The sequence below is a fragment of the Oncorhynchus tshawytscha genome, linkage group LG01 (genome assembly GCF_018296145.1).
Source record: "Oncorhynchus tshawytscha isolate Ot180627B linkage group LG01, Otsh_v2.0, whole genome shotgun sequence".
In the NCBI taxonomy this organism is placed as follows: Eukaryota; Metazoa; Chordata; class Actinopteri; order Salmoniformes; family Salmonidae; genus Oncorhynchus; species Oncorhynchus tshawytscha.
The window spans coordinates 11,524,604-11,537,058 of NC_056429.1; the positions used below are offsets into that span (position 1 = coordinate 11,524,604).

Below are 12,455 nucleotides of genomic sequence, written 5' to 3' on the forward strand. Positions count from 1 at the left end.
CTTTGTTGGCCTAGTATGGTTCCCAATCAGAGGCAGCTGTCTATCGTTGTCGCTGATTGGGGATCATACTTAGGTAGCCCTTTCCCCACCTTCAGTTGTGGGATCTTGTCTTTGTTTGTTGCATGGGTTGCACTCCTAAGCGTTTCGGTCGTTGATTTTTTTTTTTTTTTTTTTTTTTTTTTTTTTTTTTTTTTTGTGGAACATTTTAATAAAGAAAATGTACGCCTACCTTGGTCTCATTCGAACGACGGACGTTACAGTCTGCTATATACCAAATTATTCTCTTCCCTGTTTAACATGTGGTAGTTTGGTGGATGGGACTATCAGCTCTCTGTAACCTAGAGGGCAACCAGTGGATCTGTCTCCTTTATACCATGTTTCTTGTAGGATGACAATGTCTGTATTTCCAATTTCTTTGATGAAATCTGGGTTCCTGCTCTTTAGGCCAAAGTCAGATTACTTCAGACCTTGTACGTTCCAGGATGAGATAGTACAAGCTTTGTGTATCTAGTGTTGTTTTTGTGTGGTTTAGGCCTGGACCCTCACAGTAGTTGTGAGCAGAGCATGTTGAGCATCTGAAACATTCCTCTTAGGTCGCAGGATGGGGCTTGGGCGGGTGTAATAGTTGGGGTTGTCCTGCTGTCATGTTGAGGTCCTTGCCGCAGAGGCGGGGGGCATGGGGTGGGCAGAAGGGGCATAGGTCTGATATGGGGGAGCCTATATAGGGTGTGGCCAGGGTGTGGCTGGTGAAGCTGTGATCTGGGTGTAGGTCCTCTTGGCGTGGGTTCTCTGTCTCTTACTCTCTCTCTCTTTCTCTTACTCTCTTCCTCTCGCTCTTTCAATTCAAGGGCTTTATTGGCATGGGAAACATGTGTTAACATTGCCAAAGCAAGTGAGGTAGATAATATATAAAGTGAATATATAAAGTGAAATTAACAATAAAATTATCTAACTCTCTCTCCTCTCTCTTTCTCTAACTCTCTCTTCCTCTCTCTCTCTCTCTTTCTCTCTCTCTCTTCCTCCCTCTCTCTCTCTCTCTCCCTTCCTCTATCTCTCTCTCTCTCCCTTCCTCTATATCTCTCTCTCTTCCTCTCTCTTTCCCTTTCTCTCTCTCCCTTTCTCTCTCTCCGTTCCTCTGTCTCTCCGTTCCTCTGTCTCTCTCTGTCTCTCCCTCTCTGTGTTTTTACCCACTTATATTATTTTTGTTTTTGGAGTTTTATGAGCACTTATTAAACGACTCTGTTTATACCAAGTTAGTTTTCCTGCCACCGACAACGAGCTACACAAAATACTTTGTAATGTCAAAGTGGAAGAAAAATTCTAATAATTGTAAAAAATAATAATTATGAAACCAAAACATTAATATATCTTGAGTATATTAGTATACAACCCCTTGAGTCAATATACAGTACCAGTCATACACTACTGGTACTATTTTCTACGTTGTATAATAATAGTGAAGACATCAACACTATGAAATAACACATATGGAATCATATAGTAACCAAAAAAGTGTTATACAAATCAAAATATGTTATATTTGAGATTCTTCAAAGTAGCCACCCTTTGCCTTCATGACAGCTTTGCACACTCTTGGCATTCTCTCAACCAGCTTCATGAGTTAGTCAACTGGAATGCATTTCAATGAACAGGTATGCCTTGTTAAAGGTTAATTTGTGGAATTTATTTTATTCTTATTGCGTTTGAGCCAGTCAGTTGTGTTAGGGTAGGGGTAGGGGTCTGACCTTCATACTTTAAGACATGAAGGTCAGTCAATCCGGAAAATTTCAAAAACGGTGAAAGTTTCTTCAAGTGCAGTTGCAAAAACCATCAAGCGCTATGATGAAACTGGCTCTCATGGGGACCGCCACGGGGACCGGGGGACCGGGACCGCCAGGAAAGGAAGACCCACAGTTGCCTCTGCTGCTGAGGATACGTTCATTAGAGTTACCAGACTCAGAAAAATCCGCCCAAATAAATACTTCACAGAGTTTAATTACCAGACACACCTCAACATCAACTGTCCAGAGGAGACTTCGTGAATCAAGCCTTCATGGTCGAATTGCTGCAAAGAAACCACTACTAAAGGACACCAATAATAAGAAGAGACTCTTTCGGGTCAAAAAACACTAGACCAGTGGAAATCTGTCCAATCGCTGTGTCTTTGTGAGACGCAGATGATATCTGCATGTGTGGTTCCCACCGTGAAGCATGGAGGAGGAGGTGTGATGGTGTTGCGGTGCTTTGCTGGTGACACTGTCAGGGATTTATTTAGAATTCAAGGCAAACTTAACCAGCATGGCCACCACAGTATTCTGCAGCAATACGCCATTCCACCTGGTTTGCGCTTAGTGGGACTATCATTTGTTTTTCAACAGGACAATGACCAAACACACCTCCAGGCTGTGTAAGTGGCTATTTGACCAATAAGGAGAGTGATGGAGTGTTGCATCAGCTGACCTGGTCTCCACAATCACCTGACCTCAACCCAGTTGAGATGGTTTGCAGAATGCTGTGGTAGATATATTCTGTACAGGCTTCCTTATTTCAGTCTGTCATTTAGCTAAGTATTGTGAAGTAACCTCAATGATGTTGATACATCCTCAGTTGTCTCCTATCACAGCCATTAAACTCTGTAAGCAATGTTCTCTCAAAAAAATGTAGGCTCTGAGCAAATTTGAATGTTGTGAAAATTCTGTGCAACTGCTGGCGCGTGTTTACTGTGAACACTGAGGCTGTACCAACTTTAAGTTAAAGTTATAACAGTGGCGAAGGAGGCTATTATGGCTATTTGATCATAATGTAGTCCTATCAGAGAGGCCTACCATCAAAAACAATGGAGAAAATGCACCCCATAACATTTAGCTGTTCTATCATTCAGCCTACAGTGGTAGTCAATGTGTGGTGTTCAATGCCTAGTTAAATAAAGGTTTATTTAATGACTGAAAATATATTGTTGTTTGATGCAAGAAACCACTTTACAAAATAAAATGAATTATTATTCCCATACCATTATTACAGAGAATCAGAAACATTATGCTACCCTCTGCCCATAAAGCTACTTAGCTTATTAAAAACCTTCTCAAAATATGACACTGCCCCTTTAAAACATTAAAAAATCTCTTTAACTGATTTGCTTTTCAAAGATGTCGAGACATGTACACATTTTGTGCTCTTGAAGGAAGCAACATCTCCCCTATTGCTGACTATAAATTAGCTATAATTGGGCTAATAACTCACTTACTAGCAAAGAATATGAACAAATGTGCACACATGGCTACATGCAGCTCTCCCTTTGATCTCAAAACAAGCACATCTACTCCTATATCTAAAAACATAATTCCACTTTGACATTATTGTAGGGCACAAAACAGGAAGCAGGTACAGGGAGAACATTTAATCAACTACGGAAATAAAACAGGACAGAACCAGCATCTGGACGGGACAAAGTAACTAAATCAAACCTGACACAGGGAATAACGTGAGGAACAGATAGATAAAGGGAAGGCAATCAACTAATAATAGAGTTCAGGTGGGTCCAATGACGCGCTAGTGCGCGTAACGAAGAGGACAGGTGTGTGTAAAGATAGGCAGTCTGGCGCCCTCGAGCCAGAGAGAGGGAGACCGGGAGCAAGCGTGACAATTACGGGCCAGTGATTCAATCTCAATGTAATCCATTTAAATTCAACAAAATTTGGAAAAAGCAAGGGGTGTGAATACTTCTTGAAGGCACTGTGCAGTAGAAGTCGGAAGTTTACATACACTTATGTTGGAGTCAATTAAACTTGTTTTTCAACCACTCTACAAATGTCTTGTTAACAAACTATAGTTTTGGCCAGTCGGTTAGGACATCTACTTTGTGCATGACACGTAAGTCATTTTTCCAACAATTGTTATCAAACAGATTATTTCACTTATAATTCACTGTATCACAATTCTAGTGGGTCAGAAGTTTACATACACTAGATGACTGTGCCTTTAAACAGCTTGGAAAATTCCAGAAAGTCATGGCTTTAGAAGGTTCTGATAGGCTAATTGACATCATTTGAGTCAATTGGAGGTGACCTGTGGGTGTATTCCAAGGCCTACCTTCAAACTCAGTGCCTCTTTGCTTGACATCATGGGAAAATCAAAAGAAATGAATTGTAGACCTCCACAAGTCTGATTCATCATTGGGAGCAATTTAGAAATGCCAGAAGGTACCACGTTCACCTGTACAAACAATAGTACGCAAGTATAAACACCATGGGACCACTCAGCCGTCATGCCACTCAGGAAGGAGACGAGATCTGTCTCCTAGAGATGAACATACTTTTGTGTGAAAAATGTAAAAAAAGTGCAAGAAAAGTGCAAATAAATCCCAGAACAACGACAAAGGACCTTGTGAAGATGCTGGAAGAAACAGGTACAAAATTATCTATATCCACAGTAAAACGAGTCCTATATCGACGTAACCTGAAAGACTGCTCAGCAACGAAGATGCCACTGCTCCAAAACCGCCATAAAAAAGCAAGACTACAGTTTGTAACTGCACATGGGGACAAAGATTGTACTTTTTGGGAAAATTTCCTCTGGTCTGATGAAACAAAAATAGAACTGTTTGGCCATAATGACCATAGTTATGTTTGGAGGAAAAAGGGGGAGGCTTGCAAGCCGAAAGAACACCATCCCAACCGTGAAGCACGGGGGTGGCAGCATCATGTTGTGGGGGTGCTTTGCTGAGGGAGGGACTGATGCACTACACAAAATAGATGACATCATGAAAATTCTATGGATATATTGAAGCAACATCTCAAGACATCAGTCAGGAAGTTCAAGCTTGGTCGCAAATGGGTCTTCCAAATGGACAATGACCACAAGCATACTTCCAAAGTTGTGGCAAAACGGTTTAAGGACAACAAAGTCAAGGTATTGGAGTGGCCATCACAAAGCCCTGTCCTCAATCCTATAGAAAATGTGTGGGCAGAACTGAAAAAGCATGTGCAAGCAAGGAGGCCTACAAACCTGACTCAGTTACACCAGCTCTGTCAGGAGGAATGGGCCACAATTCCCCCAACTTATTGTGGGAAGCTTGTGGAAGGCTACCCAAAATGTTTGACCAAAGTAAAAAAAAATGAAAGGCAATGCTACCTAATACTAATTGACTGTAACTTCTGACCCACTGGGAATGTGATGAAAGAAATAAATGCTGAAATAAATCATTTTCGCTACTATTATTCTGACATTTCACATTCTTAAAATAATAAAGTGGTGATCCTAACTGACCTACGACAGATAATTTTTACTTGGATTAAATGTCAGGAATTGTGAAAAACTGAGTTTAAATGTAGTTGGCTAACAATGTAAACTTCCGACTTCAACTGTACGTGTATTTTATGTCATGTATATGGGCTCCAGTATCTATTAGATCATGTGGATTTCATGCATTGTTGTGATAGTCTAGTTATGATGTCCAAGCCAAATTTCCCCTTAGGGATAAAGTTTGTCAAGCCATAAGCTTTGTTTTTATCCATATGCCAGCCTGTATGGCTTGGTTTTTATCCATATGCCAGGCTGTATGTGTCACGATGGTTATAATAACTGGACCAAAGCGCAGCGTGATCTGGGTTTGACATCTTTTTATTACTCTGTGAAACTCACAGCAAAACAAAACAATAAACGAACAAACGAAACGTGAAGCTGCTAAAGTGCTCACAGGCTATACATAGACAAGATCCCACAATACACAAAGGGGAAATTACTGCATAAATATGATCCCCAATCAGAGACAATGATAAACAGCTGCCTCTGATTGGGTACCATACCAGGCCAACATAGAAATATAAATCACCTAGATGACCCGCCCTAGTCACACTCCGCCTAACCAACATAGAGAATAAAAAGCTCTCTATGGTAAGGGCGTGACAGTACCCCCCCAAAAGGTGCGGACTCCGACCGCAAAACCTGACTCAATAGGGGAGGGTCCGGGTGGGAATCTACCATCGGGGACGGCTCCGGTGCGGGGCGAAGTACCCACCCCGCTCGCGGATATGTCATCTTCAATGGTGGCTCTGGTGCGGGGATCGTCGCCGGACGCTCCGGACCGTGGATAGTCGCCGGAGGAACCGAACCGTGGGTCGTCGCCGTAGGAACCGGACCGTGAATCGTCGCCGGGGACTCCGGACCATAGATCGTTGCTGGGGACTCTGGACCCTGGATCGTCGCCGGGGACTCCGGACCGAGGATCGTCGCCGGAGGTTCTGGACCGCTGACCGTCTCAGGAGGTTCCGGACCGCGGACTGTCTCAGGAGGTTCCGGACTGCGGACCGTCGGTGGAGGTTCTGAACTGTGAAACGTCACCGGAAGCTCTGGACTGGGCACTGTCGCCGGAAGCTCTGGATTGGGAACTGTCGCCAGAACCTCTGGACTGTGGAGGCGCACTGGAGGCCTGATGCGTGGGGCCGGTAGAATTGGCACCAGGCTGGTGACCCGCACCTCAGGGCGAGTTGCGGGGAGGAGGCACAGGACGTACTGGCCTGTGGGGGCACACTGGAGGCCTGATGCGTGGGGCCGGTACAGGTGGCACCACACTGATGACACACACCTCAGGGCGAGTGCGGGGAGAAGGCACAGGAGGCACTGGACTGTGGAGGCGCACTGGAGGCCTGATGCGTGGGACCGGTACAGGTGGCACCGGGCTGGTGACACGCACCTCAGGGCGAGTGCGAGGAGCAGGTACAGGACGTACCTGACTGGGAAGGCACACTTGAGGGAGAGTGCGAGGAGCAGGAACAGGACGTCCCGGGCTGTGGAGGCGCACTGGAGACACAGTGCGTAGAACCGGCACACTTTGAACCGGAACGATGACACTCTTCACACGATGAGTATGAGGAGTTGGCACAGGACGTACTGGGCTGGAAAGGCGTACTGGAGACCTAGCGCGTATAGCCGGCAACACTTGTACTGGAACTTTAACACACTTCTCAGGATGAGTATGGAGAGCTGACTCAGGTGCCTTTAAATCGATAACACTCTCCTTAGGGCAGTCTGACAGTCTCTGGTTCACTACCCCCAACTTTCGCCACCTACTCCTCACTCAATCTGTCCCAATATTCCTCCTCGGTCTCTGACTCACCCCTCAGCGACGCCGACCACTCCGTGGACTCCCCCCCCCCAAAAAACATTTGGGCTGTCTTTTGGGCTTGCGTCGTGGCCGCGAACCCCGGTGTTGTCGTTGTTGTTCCCTTGCTACCTCCGCCTGCTTTCATGGCAGGCTTCTGTCTCCTGCCATAATCTCTTCCCACGTCCAGGATGTCCTCCACTCCTGGCTTTCCTCCTGGGCACGCTGCTTGGTCCATTGTTGGTGGGATCTTCTGTCACAATCGTTATAATAACTGGACCAAAGCGCAGCGTGATCTGAGTTCCACATCTTTTTATTACTCTGTGAAACTCACAGCAAAACAAAACAATAAACGAACAAACGAAACGTGAAGCTGCTATAGTGCTCACAGGCAACTATACAAAGACAAGATCCCACAAAACACAAAGGGGAAATGACTGCCTAAATATGATCCCCAATCAGAGACAACGATAAACAGCTGCCTCTGATTGGGAACCATACCAGGCCAACATAGAAATATAAATCACCTAGATGACCCACCCTAGTCACACCCCGACCTAACCAACATAGAGAATAAAAAGCTCTCTATGGTCAGGGCATGACAGTTTGGCTTGGATTTTATCCATATGCCAGCCTGTATGGCTTGGTTTTATCCATATGCCAGCCTGTATGGCTTGGATTTTATCCATATGCCAGCCGGTATGGCTGTTTTGTCCTGCAATTATCCCATGTGGACCACCAGCCCAAGATGGACTCACCTAAAACCAAAACAGAGACAGAGAACAGTTCATATTTTGTTATTTTTGTATTTTTGTCTCATTTTCACAAAACATGTACAAGGAAGGAAAAACCTGAGGTATTTTGCGTCAAGCAGCCTAAGGTATCAGGATTTTATTTAAAAAATGTACCTAAATTCATCAATATTCTTAGATACCTTGCTATTTACACAACATAACATCAATAATAATAATAATAATAATACATCAAAACCAACAATTATAGCAATTATAGCAATCGGGACAGCCTGCATCTTCTCTTAACATGTTTTAAAATGAATTATAACATCTTTTAAAAATAAAGAGACTAGAAGGAAAGCCTCAGAGAACTGAACACAGGAAATCCAGGTCTGACCTTACAGCAGCACAAAGGTATAGGTCAAAGGTCACAATAGAGAAAAGCTAACCAAAGGAAAATAAAAAACACACATATAGGTACATCATAAATAAATAGACAATCTCGCACCAGCAGAGCAATAGCATTAATTTATTCACTTCTGAATCACGTTCTAGTTTCATCCCTTCCGTTTTGTTTTTATCAAACCTTTGGAAAATAAGAGAGTGAGAGCGACAGACTGATAGAGATAGTGAGGGAGTGACATGCATTGTGCTGATGTGCAAGCAATTGTGTACCCTGCGCCAGGCTTGGCTCACTGAAAGATCCCCTGAGAACAAACGAAAGGTGGTGGTATATCTTTGTGTGTGACTATATGTGTCTGTGTGTTTATGTCTGTGTGTGTGTATGTGTGGAGGGGATTTGTTTCAGCTATGGGCTTCTCTCATATCCCAACACAGTTTAGTTCTGTATGTGTGTGTGTGTATATTTGGAAACTAGCCAAAAGAGTGAGTTTAGCAGTGTGTTAGGTGGATGTCTCTAACATTGTCAACTGTGTGGATCTACTTGCATATACCGGTAGTTGTTGTCATGAGCCCTGGAGAAATCAACAGTCCTTCCTACAATAATTCTGCTCTTTAGTACTGGGTTGAATAAAGTTCTTCATTCTCGCTCACACACATTAACCGTCTCCCAGGAGATGCACTAACTAACTGTAGGAGCCCCCAATCACAATAAATAACATCTTAATTACACACAACTGAGTGAACATAAGATGATGAAAACACATATTTTTTTACGTATTTTCAACTAAAAATACCTATTTTCAATGTATTTTCAACCACAAATATGTATTTTCAACATCTTGTCAATGTAAATTCAAAGTTTTCATGCTCATAGGGACTCTTCTTCACCATACCACACATCTGGTGATGTCACCAGAGGTAAGAGCAGGGGTGAGCAAACATTTTGGCTCGAAGGCCACATCAGGATTTAGAAATTCAACTGAGGGGAACACAGAAGATTTGGGAACCGATTTGTTTGTCAAAATCAATTTCGGGGCCAGAAAAAGGACAGTTATTTGAAAATATACAGGTGTATTATAATTTCTACAAACATTCCATCTAGTTTTAGACATTTAAGTGTGGCCTAGAGTCGTTTTAAACCCCAAATAGTAATTTAACCCCCATTTTGTTAATTGTTTTTACTGAAACCTCCCATGGGCCGGATTGAATGAGCTGTAGTTTTCCCACCCCTGAATTAGAGGGTGTTGGTACCCTCTTAGGATGTGGGATACTTGTTTTTGAAGAGTAACAGAAAAGTGCATTTCAACGTCAGATGAAACCCAAAATACATCACTCTTCCTCCAAACAAGGAACAACACATATTGCTTGCTTGTAGTTTTGTGTGCATGAGTGTGTGTGTGCGTGCATGTGTTCGTGTGTGCATGAGTGTGTGGTTGTATGTGTTTCATAAATACCATACAACAAAAACTGAGATTAACAAAGGAAAGGAAAAAGTCCACAAAACATTCTATTATTTCTCATTACCAGAATGAACCGATCAAATAAATTACAACCAGAACTGAGATTTTTTGTTGTTGATTAAAAGTCCATTAAAATCGCTATATATATATTCATATAGTATATATAGTATTTGTCTGTCTGTCGCCAGCCACCCTGGAGCATGCTCTGGGGTATACTTGGGAGGTGTGGAGTGAGACATGCGAGTACTGAACTCCACTACCGGGAGGGTGTAACTTAGACCTAACTCCTCTCCTCCCCACCGCCCCAACAGTCACATCACACTGTTAAACACTGGAAACAAGACAGCAGACGAGTATTGCGGGAAAATACAATGCCAGTCTTTATCAGTCACTATGAGTCCTCTTAAACTGCAAAGTCTTTGTAAACCATGTTGGGCTGACACGCCAACATGGAGGATTCGTCATTGTTTTGATGCAGTACCACCTGTATAGTCTCTTAGGACAGTCTGAATAGTCTCTCTCTGCATTGTGCTGTGGTGCATTTCTGGGGTACAGAGCTCTTTCTAAGTCTTTGTAATGAAGGGAGGGGCAGACTGAGGCATGCTGGGGGTTGTGGTTATCTGGGGCTGAAGTCTTTGAAACGAAGGGAGGGGCAGACTGAGGCATGCTGGGGATTGAAGTCTTTGGGAGGAAAGCACTTGGCTATGTCTCAAATGACACCCAATAACGAAAATAGCACTATACTTTTGGCGACTTTTGGTCAAAAGTAGTGCACTATATGGGTGATAGGGGGTTTGAGATTTGCCCATGGATCTGTTCTTCTTGAACTGACACCATACAGAGGAAATAGTTCACAGTTCATAGTTCAGTGTCAGGGCCCTCTAGTCTCCGTCTTTTCCCGTAGTTGTTCTCTTCAGAGCTTTGGTTGGTAGAACTGTAAATGTAACCTAGGAAATCAACAGCCTGCTGAACCCCATGTCTAGTCCAGGAACACTAGCTAGATAAGGGACTCCCGGAATCTCTCTGGTGTTTCTGTCTTCTCAGAGTTTGAGTCTTTAACACGGTCTGTTTGGGGAGCGTAAATTTCCCCCCTCTGTCCTCCCTCCTCCTTCAGGTCCGTTTCTCCTCCTCCCTGGGTGGGCCGGTTGTGGTCAGGAGTGCGGTTAGTCAGGACACCTCGATGATCTCCATGCTGCCAGAGAAGCTGGACTGCTTCCCCATCTTCTCCAGCTCCTCCCGGGAACGCGTATCTGAGATGCCCTCCTCAAACTCCATCTGACAGCTGCGCCGCTTGAACTGCTTCTCGGTACTGTTGGAGGCCGTCCCGTTGGCGACGGTCGTTGAGGAGTCCCTCTGTAATGGCGCTGATGACGACGATGCCCTTTTGTCCCGCTGCACTTTCTCCCGTAGCCGCACCCCCTCGCTACAACCGAACGCCAGGTATGCAGAGCTGCTTCCGAATCGCACTTCCACCCCTCCTCCTCCATCTCCTCCAAGTTCCATCCCTCCTTCCCCTACCTCTTCAGCCCCGAAGTACCAGGGGGCGTCGGCAGTGGGGGTGACAGGTGTGACTGGGGTGGTGGCCTGGACTGTGTCTCTGTGTTTGGTCCACATGGTTCCGGACTCTTTGGGGGGCAGAGAGAGAAGCATGGAGCCCTTCGGGCTCTCGTCCAGGCTGGGGCTCTTGTGAACGGGCAGGGAGCGTCCCAGAGTCAGACTCAGGGACTGGGGGTGTACCGGGGAACTGGTTGTGGATCCAGATCCAGGGCTGTGCTTGGCTTTCCTCCTGGGCCTGGACGATGATGGACCTCCAGAACGAACGCCCCCCTCACTGGGACCCCCAACGTCGAGACCTCCGATGCTGCCGCCGCACCCCGGAGAAGGGAAGGGCGACTCAGCCGAGCTGGGGCTGTCTGGGACAGGGGAGAACTGAGGGCAGACACCATTGACAGGGGGACTGTCCAGCTTACATAGCTTGGGCACGTCTTCGGAGTGTGTGGGCGCTGCCAGGCGCAGGCAGTGGGGGCTGCTGGGGGAGTACACAGACTTGATGTCCAGGGAGAAAGAGCGCTTCAGCCGGTTAGTGTCCAGGATGCGCTCGGCCGACAGGTGGAGGCCGTTGAAGCCCTGCTGGAGAGAAGTCGGCGAGGGGAGCTTCGGTTCTGGTGGGGTCTGGGGCTCTATTGATGAAGAGTCGTGGTGACCGTTGACTTCTGACCCTGAGCTGAACCCGTTGACATCTGAGCCCTGGGATTGACCTTTGCCCTCTGAGGTTTTGTCGTCTGACTGCGCATGGAGGAGTCGCAGCCCCTTCTCAAACTCCAGGAGCTGCCCCAGGAAGTTGAAGTTGGGCGATATTGAAGGCCGTCGGTCCTTCACAAACCTGGTCAAGAGGAAATAAGAGGGCACAATGTTAGTTCCAGTTAGAGTTGGGGCTCCAGATGCAAAGTAAAATAAAACAAATACTTTGTAAAGTTCTTCTAAGTTACTTCCTGTGTAAACCTAATATTCATTGTTGGGTTGCGTGCATTTAAGTAGCAGGTTACCCCCGAATGAACTGGTGTGAACTAACTGCCACACAAAAGATGATCCTATGCAATGATCTCCAGACAACACAACTAGTTCCTACTGTACACTAGTTCCTCTGGCAACCAGAAGAATGGCATTTCTCAAGACTGGGGGGTACAGATGAGCGTCTAGCATTTCCTCAAACACGGAGTCCACTTTTTAAAGATGCTGCAACTTAAGCTCAGCTGGCGG

General features: G+C 45.3%; 1 protein-coding gene across 4 annotated transcripts in view; it reads right to left on the reverse strand.

The window, feature by feature from the left end:
- Nucleotides 1–7,885: 7,885 nt before the first annotated feature.
- Nucleotides 7,886–12,455, reverse strand: part of dusp8a (dual specificity phosphatase 8a) — a 107,765-nt gene continuing 103,195 nt past the window's right edge. For all 4 annotated transcript variants that reach the window (XM_024377309.2, XM_024377448.2, XM_024377394.2 and 1 more), the window contains one exon: nt 7,886–12,078. In XM_024377309.2, the coding sequence (XP_024233077.1) occupies nt 10,863–12,078 (1,216 nt within the window). In that variant the 3' untranslated portion in view covers nt 7,886–10,862. The remainder of the gene's footprint in view (nt 12,079–12,455) is intronic.